We start from the raw sequence: 20,901 nt of genomic DNA on the forward strand, positions 1-20,901 counted from the left end.
CGACAAGCTAGATGAGAAAGCTGGACAAAGTTCATATCGAGTATCAACTCGTACACAGATGAGGGAAAAGTGTGGAATAAGGTGAAAAAAATTAAGGGCTGAGGGGGTGTCCGCTCTACGTACGGCTGGTGCAGAAGCCTAGCTCCGGTCCCAGCCGCAAATAGTCGTACCGTGTCAACGTCCCCTTCCCGTAGCGCGCGTCATCGCAGCTACGACGGGTTCGGGCGAATAAGGCAACAGGCTAGAACAACAAACACTTTATTGCTACGTTAGCAATAACGCGTAAATGTCGCGTAGAGGGATAGTCCGCTCTAGTAGAAAACAAAGGGTATGGCTTACACCTTCGGTCGATGTTCGGCTCGCGGAACTTGGGGCGGTGAGGTGTTACCTCGCAGGTCAGCAGGGCACGAGAGACCGTCTCTCTGCCTGGTCGGCAGTTTTGTTCACCTCCCGTGTCCCTCCCCACCGCGAGGGTTGATTCCCTCGCAGGGCGAGTTCCCTTTCCCGCGAGCCGGGAAGCGAGGATTGGCGCGCGGAGTGACGGGGAAGAAGGGGTTGTCCGGCAGGAAAGGGCGACGGTGCTCCTCTCCTAGTGGTCCCTTGATACCACCGTCAGTTCGCGATCGCGCCAGCCTTAAGGAAAGGAAATGGGCGCGCGTGCTCTCCCACATCCTCCTCCCCTTAAGAAAGCCCTCGGACGACAGAGACTGAACCATGAGGTAATATTTTGTTATTCCTCATCGAGAAAGGCTAGGACGGATCGGTCCAGGTCCGTGCCCTCCTGCGGTCGGCCCTCTGCCGTGGGTGTCGCCGGTGCCCCCACTGGCGTCGCCGCTGCCTCCGAAGTAGCCACCACCGGCTTCGTTGCGGTCTTCGCTGCCGCGTCCACTTGCGTCATTGCTTCCCCAGTCGTCGCCTCCGCCGTCACTGCTGCGGTAGGTCTGGCCTGCTCCTGCAGCCCCGTGGTCCGGACCGCGTCTCCTTGGGCCCCGCCTCTCTGGTCGTTGGTGGTGATTGAGAGGAGCGAGTCAGCGAAGCGTTTCATTCCATAAGGCCTCTCCAGCATGGTTCGGGCTCCTCCGGTCTGGCGGGGCTCGGGGTTTTCGGCGTGCTGCGCCGTGGCCTTGAGGGAGCATAGGCCATCGGGGTGTCCACACAACCCTGGCACGTCCTGGTGGCTGCGGCCCCCAGGCAGCTGGCTCTCCCAGTTCGGTTGGCGTTGGTCTTCGGGCCTCTTGTGTGGAGGCCGGGCGGTGAGGCGATGGGGTAGCGTGGAAGTGGCAGTGGGATGTACCAGTTGACCTCCAGTCAGGCGTCCATGGCGATGTTTGCCGGTGGTGGTGGGGCTGCGACAACGACTGACTGGAAGCGAGGATTGGCGCGCGGAGTGACGGGGAAGAAGGGGTTGTCCGGCAGGAAAGGGCGACGGTGCTCCTCTCCTAGTGGTCCCTTGATACCACCGTCAGTTCGCGATCGCGCCAGCCTTAAGGAAAGGAAATGGGCGCGCGTGCTCTCCCACAGGGCCAGCAAACGTATTCGCTGCCATTAGTGAACAGCCTCGGGGAAACCCTGGAGGATCAAGCTAATTTTCTTGGCACACATTTCGAACACATATCGAGCTCCTCACACTACCCCGAAACCTTCCAGAAGTACAAAGCACGAATAGAACAACAAAAGTTAGAAAGAAAATCTGCAAGAAATGAAGCGTACAATGAACCATTCTGCTTAGCAGAACTGTAAACGGCACTGAACTGTTGTAATACATCTACCCCAGGTTCTGACTGCATAATGTACGAGATGCTGAAGCAGCTACCCTCTGAAACACAAAAGACCCTCCTTACGCTCTACAACTACATATAGTTTTCGGGTGTGATCCCATCACCTTGGAAGGAGGCTGTTATAATTCCAATTTTGAAGCAAGGAAAGGATCCCTCTGCTGTATCAAGTTACAGACCTATAGCGTTAACAAGTTGCCTCTGCAAAGTATTTGAAAAAATGATTAATTGCCGCTTACTACACTTCCTTGAATCAAACAAATTGTTCGACCCATACCAGTGCGGGTTTAGAGAAGGCCGATCCACCACCGATCATCTCATATGTATCGAGGCATGCATACGTGAAGCTTTTGTTCACAATCAGTTTTTCCTATCTGTATTCCTTGACATGGAGAAGGCCTACGATACAACGTGGAGGTTTGGTATACTGAGAGACCTCTCACACATAGGTATACGTGGTAATATGTTCAATGTCATTGAAAGCTATCTGTCTGATCGCACATTCCGTGTTCGAGTGGGCAGCGTTTTGTCCCGAACATTTATACAGGAAAACGGAGTGCCACAGGATGGGGTGCTCAGCTGTACGCTCTTTATTATAAAAATGAATTCTCTCCGTTTGTACATCCCATGTAATATGTTTTATTCAACATATGTTGACGATGTTCAGATAGGTTTTCAATCGTGTTCTCTTGGGATCTGTGAGCGACAGGTTCAGCTTGCTCTTAACAAGGTGTCCAAATGGGCTGATGAAAACGTGTTCAAACTGAACCCACAGAAAAGCACCTGTGTCCTTTTTTCACGAAAAAGAGGCTTGCACCCTGATCCTGAAATTGTCATGAAGGGTGAGCGTCTGCCCGTAAACACGGAACATATGTTCCTGGGTATAATTTTCGATGCAAAGTTAACCTTTGTACCGCACGTAAAACATCTTAAAAATAAATGCATGAAAACAATGAATATCCTAAAGGTGCTGTCACGCACAACGTGGGGAAGCGACAGAAAGTGCCTCATGAATCTGTATAAAAGCCTAGTACGCTCACGCCTCGACTATGGGGCGATAGTCTATCACTCTGCCACGCCAAGCGCTCTGAAAATGCTGGACCCAGTTCATCACCTAGGCATCCGCCTGTCCACAGGCACATTTAGAACAAGCCCAGTTGAGAGCCTCTATGTAGAATCGGAGGAGTGGTCACTCCATCTGCAGAGAACATATTCTTCTTTCATATATTTTCTTAAAGTGAACGCAAACAGTGAGCAGCCTGCATATTCTACCATCAACGATCTGTCCAGCTCTCAACTTTTTCGCAATCGGCCCACAATGGCACGCCCTTTCTCACTGCGTGTTAGAGAGCTAGCTGAAGAAACAAATGTCCCACTGCTTGAATACCACCCTATTCCCCCCGCAATGCAGCTCCCGCCATGGCAGTGGCAGCTTATAGACTGTGACACATCCTTCGTAGCTGTCACAAAGCACGCCCCCCTTATACACATTCGGATGTATTTGTTAGAGCTGCAACATAAATATGACTGCCCAGAATATTATACTGATGCATCCAAGTCCCATGCTGGCGTGTCATATGCAGCGGTTGGCCCATCTTTCTCGGATGCCGGCGTTCTACCCACTAGCACAAGTATTTTCACAGCCGAGGCTTATGCGTTATTCGTAGCCGTTAAACACATTAAAGAACTGAATACACCAAGGGTAGTTATATACACTGACTCCTTGAGTGTCGTGAAAGCTTTGAAAAATCTGAAAAAACATAGAAACCCTGTAATTATGTCCCTCTACTCAATACTCTGCGCGGCGTACACGTCCAAGCAACATATTGTCGTGTGCTGGGTGCCAGGGCACCGCGACATCGAAGGAAATGTGTTGGCTGACCAGCTGGCCACGTCAACCAACCTAAGCGCTGCCAACCCTTCAGTTGCTGTCCCCGTAATGGACCTAAAACCAAACATACGGAAAAAGCTCAGGGCTTACTGGCAGAAGTTATGGGATCTACAAACGCATAACAAGTTACACCTGATCAAACCATACCTCAGTAACTGGCCACCTACATCAAAAACACGCCGTACAGAGGTCACTCTCTGTCGGCTCAGAATAGGACACACACACAGCACACACACACACATTTTGTCCGGTGGTGACCCACCCAGCTGTGACAGATGTGGCCATCCACTTACTGTACATCACATACTCCTTGAATGCTCTGAGCTGGAGGCCTACAGAAAAAAACACTTTCCACTGGCGTTCAAGCAACACATACCCCTCCATCCAGCGATGTTCATAGGTAGAGAACCTCTTTTTAAATATGATAAATTGAATGCATTTTTAAAGGACATACATACATTTCACGTCATCTACGCAGGTGATCGGTAGCACGGCCTCATAAGGGAGGCTGCTGCTGCGGATGCTACATCAAAGAGAGCACCTGCCTCCAGGGCCTTAGGACCAAGGGCCCTGACGAGGCATCCATGCTAATACAACGCTTCTATATTTTAGTGTCATGATCACCTAGAACTCATCTACACCATGCACGCTTCATTCCACTTTCATGATTTTAATACATATATGTTTTACGCACCTTTAGTGCGCAGATTCTTAGGCCCTTATACAGCCACTAAACATCATCATTGTTCCCATCCGACACCATTTCCTGGCGCTCTTTGGCCATCAATGGCCCTTGCGCCATTAAACAACATACATCATCATCATCATCACTTGTGCAAGCCCGTCAGTACGAAGACGCCGAGCGCGAGAAGCAACGGCTGTCCCTCACCGCGGGGCAGCCGTCAATGGCAGCTCACGTGGATGCGGCGACTTCACGTAAACCCGCGCAGCATGCACGCGGACGCAGCCATAGACGGGACTCTGGCAATTTTGCGTTACGTGACCGGCCCGACGGTTCACAAACTTGCAGACTTGCAAGGCTTCGAAAAACAGCCAAGGGGGGCAGTGCCACTTCTGCGGTCACGAGGTTCACCGACGGTCCGACTGCCCAACTGCTAAAGTGGTCTGTAACCACTGCAAGAAGCAAGGCCACTTTGCGTCGGTATGTCACTCAAAGAAGTGCCTCGGATCCGTGAAGCTGCACTCCGTCGCTACGGTGGCTCGGGACGGGCAGTACGTTGAAGTTCTGGTCGTCAACGGGCGCCCTCTCGTCTTCAAGGTGGGCTCTGGTGCCGATGTTTCGGGGGTTCTCTGTGCGTTTTCTGGCTGCCCAGCCATCCTTGATAAGCCGCGTGGTGAGGAACTTTTCGGACCTGGGAAACAATCTCTGAAACTTCTCGGCACCTTCTCTGCGGCGCTGTCTTGGCAAGGCAGGCAAGTCAATGAGCGCCTCTACATTGTTGCGGGACGAAAGCAGCCTCTTCTTGGCTATTCCGCCATCGTGGCCCTTGATGTCGTCAAGATTGTCGGCGCCGTCACACCAGCTCTGCTGGACACACCACCTTGGGAAGCCCCTCCAGCCCTTTTCACCGGCCTGGGCACGTTCCCGGAAGAGTATATGATCCGTATCAACCTCGATGCGGTACTGTATTCCCTCAGCACAGCTCGGTGTATCCCGATACCCCTACGAGACCGTACGTCAAAAAGGAGCTTCCCAAGATGGAGCAGGAGCGCGTGATCCGGCGCATCGACGACCTGACGGACTGGTGTGCGGGCCTTGTTGTCATCCTGAAGCCAGCAGGAGGTTACCGCCTGTGCGTAGATTTGACTAAGCTCAACCAAGTCGTTCTGCGGGAACGCCATGTACCGTAAAAACCCGCATATAGCTCGGACCCGCATATAGTCCGGGGTGTAATTCGGGGATAGCAAACGTGAGAAAAAAAGTTTTCACCCGAATATAGTCCGAGGAAAATGGAAAAAATGCATTTATTGACATTTCATTCATCGTCGTCGTCGGACGCACTCTCTTCCGAAGCTCCCTTGTCGGAAATGTTCTCCCACAGCACATCATCCTCAGTGCCATCAAGCGCGTTGGACATGGAGCACTTTTTGAAGGCGCGGCAAACGAGCGCCTCTGGAATGCAGGCCCAAGCCTCGACTATCCACGAGCAGAGCATCGCTGGCGAGGCCCGTTTCAGCCGTCCGGCAGGGGTCACTTCTGGTTCTCCGGACCTCATCCACTCCACGTACAGGCGCTTGACATGGTCCTTAAATGGCTTATTAAGGCACACATCAAGCGGCTGCAGCTGTGATGTCATCCCTCCCGGGATGACGACGAGCTCGGTGCGGGAGTCGCGCAGCAGTCGCTTTACGGAGTCGGCCAGGTGACACCGAAACGCGTCGAGCACAAGCATCGAAGGGAGCCCCAGCAGTGCTCCGGGCCGTCGACACCACACAGACTTTATCCAGTCAAGGACTAACGATTCGTCCATCCACCCCTTGTCCTGGCAGCGGACGACGACATTTTTCGGGAACTTCTCCCCCTTCGGCAGCGTCTTTCGTTTGAACACCACGTAGGGTGGCAGCTTGCGACCGTCAGCCGTGCAGGATAACATTACAGTCACCCGCGTTTTTTCGTTTCCAGTCGACCGCACGATAACTTGCCTGGAGCCTTTTTGATGCACCGTCAGCGCCGAGGGCATATCCAGGTAGACCGGCGTCTGATCCGCGTTGCCGATCTGGCCCAGCTGAAAGGGGACTGCCTTTCGCAACGCAATTATGTACCTTTGAAAAGCCACGAGGTGCTCTTCGTAGCTCTCTGGTAGCTTCTGGGAGATCGACGTACGCCGACGTAGGGAGAACCCAGCGCGGCGCATGAAGCGAGACACCCAATGCTTGCTCGCTTTGAAATCCTCCGGCTGAATGCCTTTGTCTCGAGCGATCTCCCTTGCCTTCGCTTGTAGCAGCTCGATGTTGACAGCGAGATGTGCAGCTCGCTGCTCCCGCACAAAGTCTGTGAGTTCTCGTTCCACGTCAGGAAATGCTCCATTTTTTGGTCCGCGGAAACTTTTTCGCTGGCCGCTGCATGCAAAGAGGGCTTCCTTCTGCTTCCGCCAACCGCGAATGCTCCGCTCGTTAACTCCGTACTGCCGCTCCGCGGCACAGTTGCCGATGGTTTCGGCAGCAGCGATAACTTTTCTTTTAAAAGCAGCAGAGTACTGCCTGCGCGGTCCTGACATGGCGTAAAATCACAGGAGCAAAATCGAGGCCGTCGTTATGGGCACCAAGTTGAAGCAAAGGCCACTGACCAACTGACCAGTTAAGACTAACGCCGCTAACACTACCTAGCGCAGAAGCGCGCAGACAGCTGATGATGATGATAGCACCGCGCTATGCCGAAACCGAAACTGAATTTGGGCCGAAAATTCTTGGGACCCGCATATAGTACGGGGCCGAAATTTCGCACCCTAAAATCTAGAAAAAAACCCCGGGCTATACGCGGGTTTTTACGGTACTTCCGATCGTCGACCAAGCCCTCGGACTGCTTGGCGATAGCTGTGTTTTTTTTCAGGCTTCCACAAAGTGCGCTTTGCCAGTGACTCCCAGAAGTATGCGACCTTCATTAATCCGTTTGGCAGTTACTGCTATTGTCTCCTCCCATTCGGCATAACGTTGGCCCCAGAATGCTTCCATCAGATGTCTCGCCTGCTGGAAGGGTTGGCTGATGTCGTTTACCTCATGGACGACATCCTGGTGTTTGGCCACACCACACAAGAGCACAACCAATGCCTCCAACAAGCGGGGGTCAGCCTCAACGCGGCAAAGTGCAGTTTTGGTGTGTCCAGTGTACGATTCCTTGGCGTCGTCATCGGTACCAATGGCATCGCTCCTGATCCAGACATGGTGATGGCCATGCAACGCATGCCAGCTCCTCAGGACGTTCATGGTGTCTAATGTTTTCTTGGTATGCTCAAACATGTGGGTTGCTTCCTCCCAGGTCTCTATAGATGACTGCGCTGATCCGAAGTTTCCTGAACGAGACTGCAGCCTGGACGTGGGGACCAGTGCAAGCCTCGGCATTCGAGCATCTCAAGACCATGCTGTCCTCGGACATCTGCCTTGCAAGGTACAACCCTGCACTCCTGACGACAGTCTCCGCAGATGCTTGGTGCAGTGCTTCTTCAAGACCAGCCATCAGGGGATCGCCGGCCAGTCGCATATGCCTCTCGTGCACTGGCAGAAACAGAATGAAGGTACAGCCAGATTGAAAAAGAGGCACTGGCTTCCGCCTGAGCCATCAACCGGTTCGACGAGTGCCTTCGGGGTCTTCGTTTCACACTGGAGACCGACCATAAGCCGTTGGTCAAGCTCCTTGGAACTGCAGACTTGGACCTCATGCCACCCCGGATCCAGTGCTTTCGTATCCGCGTCCTTCAGTACCAGTTCGGCGTCAAGTATGTGCCTGGGAAACAGTTGGCTACCGCAGATGCGCTCTTGTGAGATCCGCTTGCCAAGCTGCCAGCGACTCCAGCCGTCGACATGGTAGAGCTGTACGTCCAAGAAGCACTCCCCGGTATCCCTCCCGCATTTGTGGTCTTGCTTGACGACTTCCGAGCTCACCAGGCTGTAGATTGGGAGTGCACTCAGCTCAAGTCATACTGCAAGCAAGGGTGGCTTCGGAAGGAGAATCTGTCTGTACGCATTGCTCAGTTTTGGGGTGATCGTGCGGAACTCACTATTGGTGACTGTCTTCTCCTCTGAGGGGGACGCCCAGTGGTGGAAGCACGTCCTGTCCCTCATCCACGATGGACACCTCAGAGTGAACCGTTGCTGTGCCATTGCGAGGGGGGCTGTCTGGTGGCTGACCATGGGGAGTCAGATAAAGACCATGGTAGAGAACTGTCTCAACTAAAGCCCCTCTACTTCGTAAAAGTACCGCCATCTGCTCTCCCCTCCACTGCCTCCTCTTCTGCACGTCTTTCGCGTGCGACAGCGGCGCCCCCTCGAACGTGCCACATGGACGCGTGAAGCTTTCAGGCCGGTTGCGCGCCGCCAATGCCACATCAGCCACTGCCTCTTCAGTCCAGCCTTGGCCGCGTGCCGTGCCTCGCATATGGCTGTGTGTTATAATTCACTCTTCATTTCTGCATTCATTCTCTCAGCTGGTGTGGTGCACACCATCTGATTCTCTTCATGATACAGCGCGCCAGAAGAGCTGCTGCAAGCCATGCACAATTCGTAACGAATTGCACGTCGTTTACACTTCTTTTTGGAGCGCAGCGTTTCCCCGTGTATCGGCGCGGATATCGATAACTGGGTTTACATAAAAAAGGTTGAAATGAAGTTGTGTAAACATGGCGTGCTATTTGTTGCATCGGTAAGAAATATTTACATGGCAGCTATGGTGTCAAGCCACGCCGTTTGGGAAGGAATAGTTGCAAAGCGTATAAAATATTCCTATTGTATATAACTGCAGCAATGCCTGCAATGCCATGGAGGTGCTTGATCAGAACTTCATGACATTTAAAGGGACACTAAAGGCAAATATTAAGTCGACGTTGACTGTTGAAATAGCGGTCCAGAAACCTTGTAGTGCTACGTTTATGCCAAGGAAGTGCTTATTTTGGAATAAAATCACGTTTTTAGTGGTCCGCATCGCGTTAGCGCACTTCAAATCACCCGCCTGAAGTCAGACTTTCATACGTCACTGCTGCCGTGCCCAATGTTGCCCGCCTTTACTGCGCGGCCGCAGACACTAGTAGCAGCAGAGTGAAAGTAGCGGGACCCACAGCAGCAACAACGGCCATCGAAGCCATCGAAGCTTGCCGCAATTGCCGCAATGGATGTGGGCGGAGAACTTGACGAGACTTTGAGCGTAAGGGTTCATTCCGCAGCACCCAGTGAAAAGACACATCGGTTTCCTTGCTGCAGCACTGGCGTTGTGCACCATTCGGGCACCCGGAAGTATCACATGCATGCGGCATTTTGTCGAACTTTCTGTCAGAGCGACTTTCACGAGTGCGCAAAACGCACGCGGCAGTACGCGATACCGAAACTACCACTGAGATGCGACCGCGTGAGCGAAGCAAGGCGCCGGGCGAAGTGCAGTTCGGTGAAAACGGAACCTTTGAACCACGCGCGCCGTTCCCCATGGCAATGCCAGAGAGGTTCTCTCTTTCCATGAATCAAATGGAAACGAACAAACAGCATTTTATTACGTCTTTTGATGCAGGAAGGTTCTTTTTTTATTGCTGCTGGTTTGATTACTAGTGATTTATTGTAGGCAGACTCTCATACGTCATCGGGATCACTTCAAAAATGTCCCACTCGTGGCGCTCATCATGTGATACATTTAGCTTAATTTCTCGGTAAGTAGGGCACTGCTGTTGATAATACTGCCGTTTTAGACGTTGTCATACATTAAGCTTTCACTCTGACATAAATTGTTATTTGCCTTTAGTGTCCCTTTCACATACGTTACTTCTCGGCCTGCCTGCCACGGTGATGTAGCGGTTTCGGCGCTCGGCTGATGACGCGGTTGCGTGCTTGGTCCCTACTGGGGCAGTCTCATTTCTATAGAGGCGAAATGCTAGAGGCCCTTCCTTGCCACAAAAGTTACTTGCCGATCAAGTGACTGTCTTGGTGCATGACAAATTACACAAAATATTGCGTGACAGTTTGAGGAAGTAGTACACCACATATGTTGCACGGCAAAGCAAGACACCGGTCAAAAACACATGAGCACTTACCTCACAAAGCCGCGCCGATCTCGCCTTGAAGTTGGCTTATTTTCTGTGGAGCCAGACTTCACGATAACCTTCTTTCTCTTTTCCGTGCAGAATGGCAAAAAGCTTTTTCTCTTGGGTGTTACGGAATAGATTTGAGCACAAACGGACGAGACACAAGAAGAGAAGACTGCACGAGTGCCCGTGTAGTCGTCTTCTTGTGTTTCGTCCATCTGCGCTCAAATCTATTCCAGAATGAACCAACGTGCCCAACGGTTATGGCAGCCAAACGCACAGCAACCCGGCATCGCGACAAAACGAGTGAGACGCACGCGTGCACTTCACATTTCGTGCACTTCGCATGCGGCGAACACACAGCACATTGCACATTGGAGCTTCCAGTATGGCGCCGAGAGGCGGAGGGAACAAAATACAGAGAAAAAAAGGGCGCGCACAATCAGAGGCGGGGAGAGGAGGAAGCAGCGTAGATCAAGAGAAAGCTGTACTTTCCAAGGGTAGAGGGGCTTTAGTCCCAACGGCGCCACCACGAGGGTCCAGCGAGCAGAGCCATTGTTTCCTACAATGACGCCTAGCCACCCCTGGGAGCGAGTTGGGGTGGACGTTTTTCATCACGAAGGAGCAGACTACCTTCTCACCGATTACTACTCTCGCTACCCAGAAATGCTCTTCCTCTGCACAACGTCGACAGCGGTGATCTCTACCACCAAAGGTGTCTTCGTAAGGCATGGGATCCGGGAGATCTTCATCAGCGACAGTGGACCTCAATTTTCGTTGGCAGAGTTCTGTGCCTTCTCCCTGAGCTACAGCTTCTCCCATGTCACCAGCAGTCCCAGGTACCCGCAGTCCAATGGCGAAGTCGAGCAGATGGTGCGGACTGTCAAGGAACTTTACAAGAAGTCTCCAGACCGGCCTTTGGCACTCTTGTGCCATAAAATACCATATATCATAATCATCTTCTGGAATAATATTAATAGACATACATGAGTGTGTGCATATATCAACTGTGTTAAACATGGTAAACAACTGCTTCAGCTTAGATATATCAATATTTGAGTTTGAAAATGTGGGACTGGTACATTGCTCCAAAGGCCTGATATGTATGCTGCTCTAAAGGGGAGTTTTAGCTGCTTCCGAAGCTGCGCTAAAATGGCTTCAGTCATCACTGGTGCTGTAGGGTAACAAAACATGTCAGGTGCATGTATTGGTTGGCCTTGCCACTTGTGCTTGTGCTTTGGGATGTGAACCATAGTTGTCAGTATGTTTTATAGAGAAAAGGAAAACAAGTAGTGCCAATCAAAATGAAGTTTTAAAATTTTCAAGATGTTTCGGTCTGCAAAATTGGATAACGTAAAACCGAACGGGATTAAGAAGGAACACAGGTCAGGCGCTTATGGACCAACTAGCCCAGTAACGTATTTTGTTAAAGGGGTGGTGCCATCAAATTTCGAGGCTATAACAAGCCTGTTGTGGGTTTGCTCTGTATGCAAGGACATTCCACATGAAGGGTCGGACACAGCAATCGCTTAGAATATATTTTAATTCACTTTCAAAATGTACCTAAATGCTCATTCTCCCGATCGAAACCCATCGCTAGCGCGCCAACACTGACGTAGATCTGTAGGATGGGCAACGAAAATTATAGTGACGTCACACCAAATCTGCTGTAGTAACGTGAGTGACCACCAGACCTCCGCCACTTCCGCAACGTACGTACCGGCTGTAATGAACTAGAATATATTCTAGTTCACTATAGACCTTTTCACAGGAGCAGCCTCGAACCAGTCAGCTGCAGGGGTAGAGGGTATGTTCTCAGTGTTGCCATCCTGCTTTGGGCTGCGCCACTGCCGTGTTTGTGTTGCTTTGGTACGCGTTTGTGTGACTGTGTTGTGCGCCCTTCTCCGATACGAAGTGACTACCATGGCAGAAAATTTACTGCATTCGCACAGCAAGTCATCTGGCCATCACTGTGTCGTGTACGAGTGAACGAACAAGCAGCAGAAGAGCAATATTTTAGGTGCAATCGTGTGTCCGCAGCACAGTACGCCACGCGATGAGTGCAAGTGTCGCATGTTCGCGCTGCATCGTTTTAATTCGTCGCCTGAATTGCGGCAGCAGTGGGTGGCTTCAGTAAATCGGAAGAACTTTCGCGTGTCGCCATACGCCTCTCTTCCCGGTATTTCGTTGGCGGCAAGAAAACCGACGAGAACAACGTTCCCGTGCAGCACCCTGGATAGGAGGGTACGCAAGCCACTGATGACTCACCTAGTAACTCGTAAGAATGTTACGGATTCGTACTTTATATCGTCTATAACACAGCGCCCGACACGGCTACAAACTCCGCCTTGTCCGGTTACGCATGTGCAGCCTGCGCGCGCTGTACTTCACCGGAGGGCCTCGCGGCAACCCACGCGCGATGGGGCCTACTGTTCACGGCTTGCGACGGAGCGACGGTGTCACATTCCCCTTCACCAGCACGACTTTTTCCTTCACATTGTGCTCCAGTGACTGACCCACCCAGCCAGGGGCGTAGGCAGAAATTTTTTTCGGGGGTGGGGGGGGGGGGGGCACCTCCTTGATCTGTAGTGGGGACGAGCAGGCAGATGTGGTCGAGTGTCATTTTCTGCTCTGTATGCTATGGCAAAAAAAAATTTCGGGGGGGGGGGGGCACGGGCCCGGGTGTGCCCTAACGTGGCTACGCCCCTGCACCCAGCCATACTGCACGTAGTTGTGCGACTCCAGTGCCTCGTAGTTAGTTGTACACCTGGCAAAGACCCCATGCATTCGCTTCAACGATATATTAACAATGTTCACTCGCCGTATTCCTGGCCACTCACACGTGTCCTCGACCTAGTCTTCGACGTCGTTGGGGTGAATGTAGGTCAAGGTATCTGTGAAGAAGAAGGATTGTGCAGTGTTTACAGTTTACAGCTGACAAACTTACGCGCCGCGAACGAGTATGCGCGGAGGTTGAAACTGATGAATGATCCGTAGACGTTTAGTACGCCAATAAAGGAAATCGGTAGACAGCCGCAAGAACATTCTAGTTACCGATTATTAGCACTTCACGCCGTGATCGACCTTCTGCTATACGCTTGCTGCTACTGGTACAGACGAGGAAGCACTGCCGTTCGCAGACGCGGAGCTCATTCTTGTGTTGCAAGCGCGAGTGCGCGCCACTGAACGGTTCAGACAGCGACGAATCGGTCAGTGGCAGCGACGATATCAAACAAAACAGTCTAAAGAAACGAAAAATCAGCAAACACAGGCTTTAGCAGAGATCTCACACCAATGAATAGCGCGCCGGTTCGAGTACGCGCAGCCCAAGATGGCGATTTCGCCAATCTTGCACGTTAGGCGGCGCGCATTTCAATATGGCGCCCCCCTGGCGTGAGAATTTGAAAAGGTGTATAGTACCGGCAAAGTATCGGTTGCTGCATCACTCGCCGAGTTTCGATCGCTTCCTGGCTATGTGCTGCGTCACAGCCTTGTGTGGTCACGTGACTACGCCTCCTACACTTCTACGTCACTGCCCAACCTCGGCGCCCAGAAACCGAAACTGAAAGTTGTCCAAATCAAAAGGCGATGTTAAATTATTTAGCGAGAATACATGAATCTTCGTGCGTGCATCATGCTTCCTGGAGCTATAGGAAACGCTTACAGCAAAGAACGCGCAAGCCACAAATTTGGTGGCACCACCCCTTTAAGATGTTTCGGTATGGAAGCCTTGTTCACATAAAAGGCTCCTGTATAGAAGCCGTCTTTTTATTTTGGTTGGCATTTCTTGTGTTTTTTCATTATGGCTCCTTGCGACCAGATGGATTGATTTCACGTTATATAGACTAGTCTATAGAGAAGTGGTTGTGCCAAGCATTGCATTTTCTTTGCAGCTATCCAATTTGTGCTGAGCGATGAGTTCTCCCATCTACGCCCAGAGCAGCGGCAAGCACTTCTGCATGAAGGCACTGGACCACGTGTGCTTAATGCCTTCGTTGAAATCATATTTGACAACAGTGACAATCGTCTGCCAGTATGTCTCTTCTTTCTTCACAATAACTGCTTTGTTCATGGTTGTGCTAACATTATGACATGCCTTTCTAGGTTTTCTTAGATTGGTGAGGCTAGGGATCATACTTTGGTGTGTTTGTACAGTCGAACACGGATATATCGAACTTGAAGGGGATTGCGAATTAGTTCGATATATGAAAAATTCGATATAAAAAATACAGGTCCCAAGACCTTACCAGTGGTGGACGATCACCTACAATCGGCGCATTCAAGAATGGCAATTCCGCACACATGATGCAACAGAATGTTTTATTTGCGTGAAAAAAAAATAGCTTATCTTGGCCTGCTTCTTTGTCTTCGAAATGAAGTTGAAGACGCTGGCCTCGCTGTCCAGGTGTGACAGCCCGGTTCCCTCCATGTCGCCGCAGCAACGGTGAATCAAGCCGAACGCTGCCGCCACTTCAGCGGTGGAGTACTTGTGTGCAGCCACCGTTTGTCCGGACGATCTTCGTCGCCACTTGAGCTGTCAGCCTTGGCATTTTGGGTCCCTGCGACCGCAGCTACAATGTCCTCGTCAGCGAGGCTCGCAACAACCTGAACATTGCAGTCCGCTTCCACGAAATCGTCCGCAGACACTTCGGGTGATACGGCAGCTGTGAAGAGGGACGACAACTCGCGAAACGCGTCGTCTGTGCGCTCGTCGTCGCAGTCTTCACCGGTTTCCGCAGGTTCCGCCGTCACGAAGCCTGCCTTCCGGAAGCAGTTGGCCACCGTGTCCGTCTTCACGTCTTGCCAGGCGTTCGTCATCATTTGAATGGCACCCAGCGGGTCAACCTTCAGCTCGATCCCATGCATAGAGTGCCTGTTCAAGAACCAGGCAGAGAGTGCTTGTTCTACTTTCCTGTGGGCAGGAGCGCGCACACGACAGGCTCCTGACGTTCGCTGCTCTGCCACCTTTACCTTGATATCTGCCTTGTTCTTCAACAAGGTGCTCAGCGTGCTCTGTGGTATCTCGATGTCGTCCGCAACTGCCGAACCTTTTTCGCCCGCCTCAACACGCTGTATGGCTTTCAACATCGTCGCAAAGTCAAGGTTCTTGCGCTTCTTGACGCTGGCCATTGCTGCATGAGAAGTCGAAAATTCAAGCAGTCCGCAGCGCCTTTGCACAACTCGCACAGCACGTATGCAAAAGAGGAACGCGGTGGTATGCAACAACTACGGAAGTGGACTCCGCCAACAAAGCGCTCGCGATCTGTCGCGATGGCGGCGATGGCTACCCGGGCTACCTGCGAGGGCAGTAGCGATGTACGAAAGGCGCGAGCTGTGGTTGGCTGAGCAAATACGAAGGGCGCAGGCTGTGGTTGGCTGATTAAAACTCACAAAACACCAAGAACAACAAAAAAAGGCGAAAGGAGTAGGCCGCCGGCTACTTCGTTCCTGTTCTCCGAGCTGACTGTAATGCGGAGAAAGCATGAGAAAGAGAGGGAGAAAAAAAAAAAAGAAAAAAAACCCCGTTCCGCAAGTTGGAGAATGCGCCCAACAGGAGTACAGTCTGAGCCCTCTTGCCCTCATGTTTTTCGAGCGTATCGGGTGTCGACGGAGGCGCGGTGCCGCGAAGGTCGCGGGGCGCAGCGAGTGCCGACACACGCCTTCCAGCTCGCGTGGTGTTCGATATATCCGATGGCGGGTAAAAATATCGTTCGATATAAACGTGCGAATTTCTATACTTATACAGAGGATTTTCAAGGGGATAACTTACAAGTTCGATATAGCCGAAAATTTGATACGTGTGAATTCGATATATCCGTGTTCGACTGTATTCAGAAGTATCAGTGGGCTTCCACTGATCACAGTACAGTAAGTTCGCACCACACTGGCAGCACACCCAATGTCTGGACCCCCTAGCGACTGCAGTATTGTCAAAAAAGTGAATGCATGCCTTTTTATTTCCCTTAAGAGGTCAAATCACTGCAGCCACTTCTGAAATAGCTCTGGAGGCCTGCCAGTACACTCACCAGGTGTCTCGCTGTGTGTGCAGTATAAAATACGTTCCCAAAGGGAATGTAGCATAGCTGTGCAATAGCCGTCAAGTGCAAATTTCTGTCTTGTGACATGTTCCATTATCGATACCAGCATTATTGATACAGTCAACCACAAAAGTTTACGGACCACGTGAGAGCAGGGCCAAGAGCCTCTTCGCAACATTTCTGCTACGTAAGCGGCGATCGACAGCAGCGCTACACCCAAGACACATTTCACCCTTATTCGATGGCCTGGCTATTTTTCCACTGGCCACGAATTTTGTCCATTTTTCACTTTTTAACTCTACGCTCTTCGGCAGCCGTGGCTACGTGCTTCTGCCTTGAGAGCAGTCTATCAGAAAAACTGTTATCAGTCTGTCTTTCTCACAAAGTGAAACCTACCAAACGACACACCGTTCGAAGCGCGCCATGGTAGCTTCAATTCTGCTATCCAAAAGTCTGACACCCATACCGCTGACAAGGGCTTTGCATGAAAACCAGAACTAACAGTGTTCTGCGCGGCAGTAGAAAACTGCTATACCAGTGAATAACAAGACCTGTTTCCGGCCCAGCAGTGCGGTCAATGGTAGATGACGCACTGCTAGGTGGCGCGGACAGACAGTTTGGCACGTGCTCGCGCGGTCCGCAAACTTTTGTGGCTGACTGTACATATTGCCATATACTGTGGTAACTTACCTAGAGTACCCACTACAAGGCTTTTTCATTCTTTTTACCAAAGTGCAGGAAAGTTCTGGCTTTTTCGCAGAACTTTGCGATAGTGCACAAGGGTGATACCAAAGATACCTTATCCAGTTTAAACATGATACCAAGGAGCTTTTTGAAGCAGGGAACATTGTGGGAAAGTGAACAACTCATCAGACTTTCCCCACTGCTTGTGTGCGCGTTTGCACAGCAATATGCTTCTAAATGAAAGCCAGCAAAGCTTCTTTGAAATGCAGCATCTGCCGCCATGTTTAAACAGTCGTGTTTAGCTATGTGCTTGCAGCGCATTGCCTACAAAGGTCAGTCGTCACTTGACGGTTGCTGTACCATATACACGCATTTGCAGTGGGAGTGTCACTGCAGTGAGGTATTACTTTGAAGGAAAAAAAAACGACATGAAAACTGGACGCAAGAAGAGAATCACACGAGCGCTGACAGACAACTGAGTGCAGTTTTATTGTGCTAGCAATTATATGGACACTCCTGCGGATTTTAGCCGTTGCCGTCGCAGTCATGTCCTGTATATGTAATGTATATATATATAAATAAAAGCAGGGATGCAACAGCTGCGCCAATTGCTCCAATTTGATACAATTCCTTAATTTTGCGCCAAGCTGAGCCAAAACCGTGAAATTGGTTAAAATTGCGCCACGTTGCACCAAAATGCCCGACCAGCTTAAAATTTTCTCATTTGTGCAAATTTGAGCAAGAGATGGAGGCCGTGTTGGTCATCTGCAGTATGGGCATCGTCATCCAATACAGACACGCAGACCCTAACCCTAACCCCTTGCGAAAGAAAAAAAAAACTCAGTTTCACCGCAAGGACGAAGCATTGAATGCGATAGCAACAAATTGTAATGTTATACGAAGTGAGGCTGGCAGCAAACTCTTTTGTATCCGATCTCTCGTAACTCTACAAAACGTTGGTGTAAGAAAATACGGCCGCTCCAGGGAAAGATGCTCTTTCTGCACTGTGTCTTCGCATTGAGAGCGCAGCACGTAGCAGGATATACGAGCCGCCTGCTGATGGCTGCCGAGATAGCGCGCACGCCAGCGATCACGGCCTTAGAATCAAAGTTGCTACTCAAGCGACAGCCCCCCCCGCCCCCCTCTTGCGTCTTTTCATGCTTGTTCAAGACGGGCGGGGCGTTTCCTCTATGCTTTGATGGCAGGCTTCCCGAGCGGAGTGGTGTTATCGCATACGCCCTCCGAGCAATGGAGATGGACTGGCTCGTTTGATATCTGCTGCTTCAGCCGCGTTCGTCGCCCGCATTCGCGCGCTTTTACCCGTGGTAGAACATACTATGTACAGGGATATGTTATAAATTTGGACTTTATACTGGAGGTGATGGCAAAAACTTGTCGAGAGTGTCCGTATAGTTGCTATCGCAATAGAAAAAGACAGTTCTGCAGAACGCTTTTTAAGCCACTTTTGCCGCAGTACATTGGTGTCCTGCGGAAAAGCATACTGAGATTTAGAAGGGGCTATTAGTACTAGCTGTCAGACACGCAGCACATTTTTGTTCCTTAACTACTCATTCTTGCACGCGCCGTGTAATTACGAGTACTAGTATGATCGCTGACGTCTACAAAATTATTGGCAATCATTTGGAGCTGCTGTGTATGGCGTTTCTGCGGCCTTGAGAAACAGTAGACAAAAGCGTATGCCAGTTTTCTTTTTTTACTACCCCCACTTGCTCCTGCTTTACGAATCTCCCAAATTTCCAGGTTGCCAGGTTCGCAGGTCCGCATAAGCATTTCCAGTGCCTGTCGAATTATTCAAAAGGTCCTGCAAATGCTAATGTGGACTTAGTCATTGTTCGCACTGTGGGGTGGCTCAACACACTGCTTATATTGAAATAGCAGTGTTCACGTGCACTGTGCACGAATTAGGTGATGTTGAATGGTTTTTACATATTTTTGTTTTCTTTTCTAAAAATAAGCCTTCTTTGTTATACTGCTCCAAATTTGGAATTTCAGGCTAAAAAATGCAGGTTTTTTTTTCGTAACCTGCTACAAATTTGGATTTTTGTGCTCCAAAAGCAACATTTTGCTGCTCCAAAAATTGCTCCAAATCCTATTTCGGCTGTTGCATCCCTGTAAAAGCCACAAATAAAAATAATTCAGAAGAAAAACATTTGGAAGTGCTTGACCGGGGATTTGAACCTGCGACCCCTCGCTCCGCAGCGCACTGGCTTAGACAATTACTCTATGCGTCAGTCGTTCTCCAGGATACGAACGGCAGAATACAAATGCACGTGGCATTGGGTGTAACACATGGAACGCCGCACATGGCGAAATTAAAATTATGCGAGACTTGGGCCATGTTGCATTGTTGCCCGCACTGCGTTTACGTCGTATCGCTGGTGACCCACGCTAGTTTTCCATTTTGGGGTTGTAGCGCCACGCCACTCGTGGCTAATCTGCCAGGGAAAAAGAAGAGCGTCCCATGGCTCGTAGTGGTGCGAGCTGGTGGGAACGCAGTGATTCCACTCCTGCACCAACTGCGCCATCCTGATAATATCGAGGTAAAGTGCCCCAAACTGTGCCAAACACTCGGGTTTGGGGGCGTCTATCACCGGCATTGCATCGCCGGCGTTTCAAAACATATGCAGGTTGATTTTGGTGCCGCCAGTCACAACCACGAACTAAGAATTATTCCGCTGGATAAACAGCGCTCACACGTGTGTCCCGAATAAGCCATTGTTCCATGCTCGGTGCCGACGCAGCTTTCGCTGTGTGTTGGCTTGACGACAAAACCCGCCCTCCGCAGGGGCTCGTGACGCCAATGCCTCCTCTAGGGCAGGCGTTGGCCAATCGGTTGTGAGAAAGTGTTTCGGCGATTAATCGGCGGACGCCGTTTGTTCCAGAAGCGCTGCTGACAGCTCTTTTCAGGCGTCGCACTGCGCGTAATTAAAGCAATGTTCAGTAATAACTACATGCGCGCTGCTAAAATGTCTGTCTCTTCTGTTTCTGGACATACCGGAATGAAATCTGGGAAGACTAGTGACAGATATATGGAACAGTATCGAATTTTCTGTGCTTCATGTCCATGGAAGAGCACGTGAACTGTGGGAAAGCGTTAACGCTTTTCCTCAAATATACTTTATCCATGGATCTTCAGCCAGAAGAGCTTTTTCGTAATTTCCTTCCTCAAGCACATGTGGGTTTGTTCTCGCTCTTACGGTAAGTACCCCCTAAAAGACCCTGTCATTTCGATCTCGTGAGCGTTAGGGCCCCAATTTGAATGTATAGCTTTTTTTTTTAATTCCTCTCATCAATAAAAGTGTGCCTCCTGGTTGGAGCAGCCGCAATGCTGTTTTAATATGCGCAGCTTTGGGCCCGTCGCTGATAACTCTTGCGCCGGATGGCCGATTGTGAAGCAGCTACACTATGTTACACGTCCGCCCCTCGCTTTCTAGGGTCAATAATTGACGGTTAAAAAAAAAAAAATCAGTTTCGCTTAAAAGCGAAGCAGTGAATACGATAGCAACAAATTGTGTTGATATACAAGGTAACGCTAGCAGCCAACTCTTTTGTATGCGATCTCTCGTACCTCAACAAACCGCTGGTTTAAGGGAATACGGCCGCTCCAGGGACCGAAGTGGTTTTCGTGCTTTAAGTTCTGTAAACACGAAGTAAGCGTAGAGCACAGCAAGTTTACGACCAGTCTCCTGACGCCTGTCGAGATAGCGCCAGCGACCGCGCCCCCTCCCCCTTCACGCACACACTTCTCGTGT

At 50.7% G+C, this 20,901-nt stretch overlaps 1 protein-coding gene across 1 annotated transcript in view; it reads left to right on the forward strand.

Annotated features, from left to right (window-relative positions):
* Positions 1-20,901, forward strand: part of LOC119379432 (structural maintenance of chromosomes protein 3) — a 661,154-nt gene that overhangs the window by 8,217 nt on the left and 632,036 nt on the right. Inside the window, exon 4 of the mRNA XM_049411979.1 lies at positions 14,300-14,439. Within this exon, the coding sequence (XP_049267936.1) occupies positions 14,300-14,439 (140 nt within the window). The remainder of the gene's footprint in view (positions 1-14,299; positions 14,440-20,901) is intronic.

The sequence above is a fragment of the Rhipicephalus sanguineus genome, chromosome 1 (assembly GCF_013339695.2).
Source record: "Rhipicephalus sanguineus isolate Rsan-2018 chromosome 1, BIME_Rsan_1.4, whole genome shotgun sequence".
NCBI lineage: Eukaryota > Metazoa > Arthropoda > Arachnida > Ixodida > Ixodidae > Rhipicephalus > Rhipicephalus sanguineus.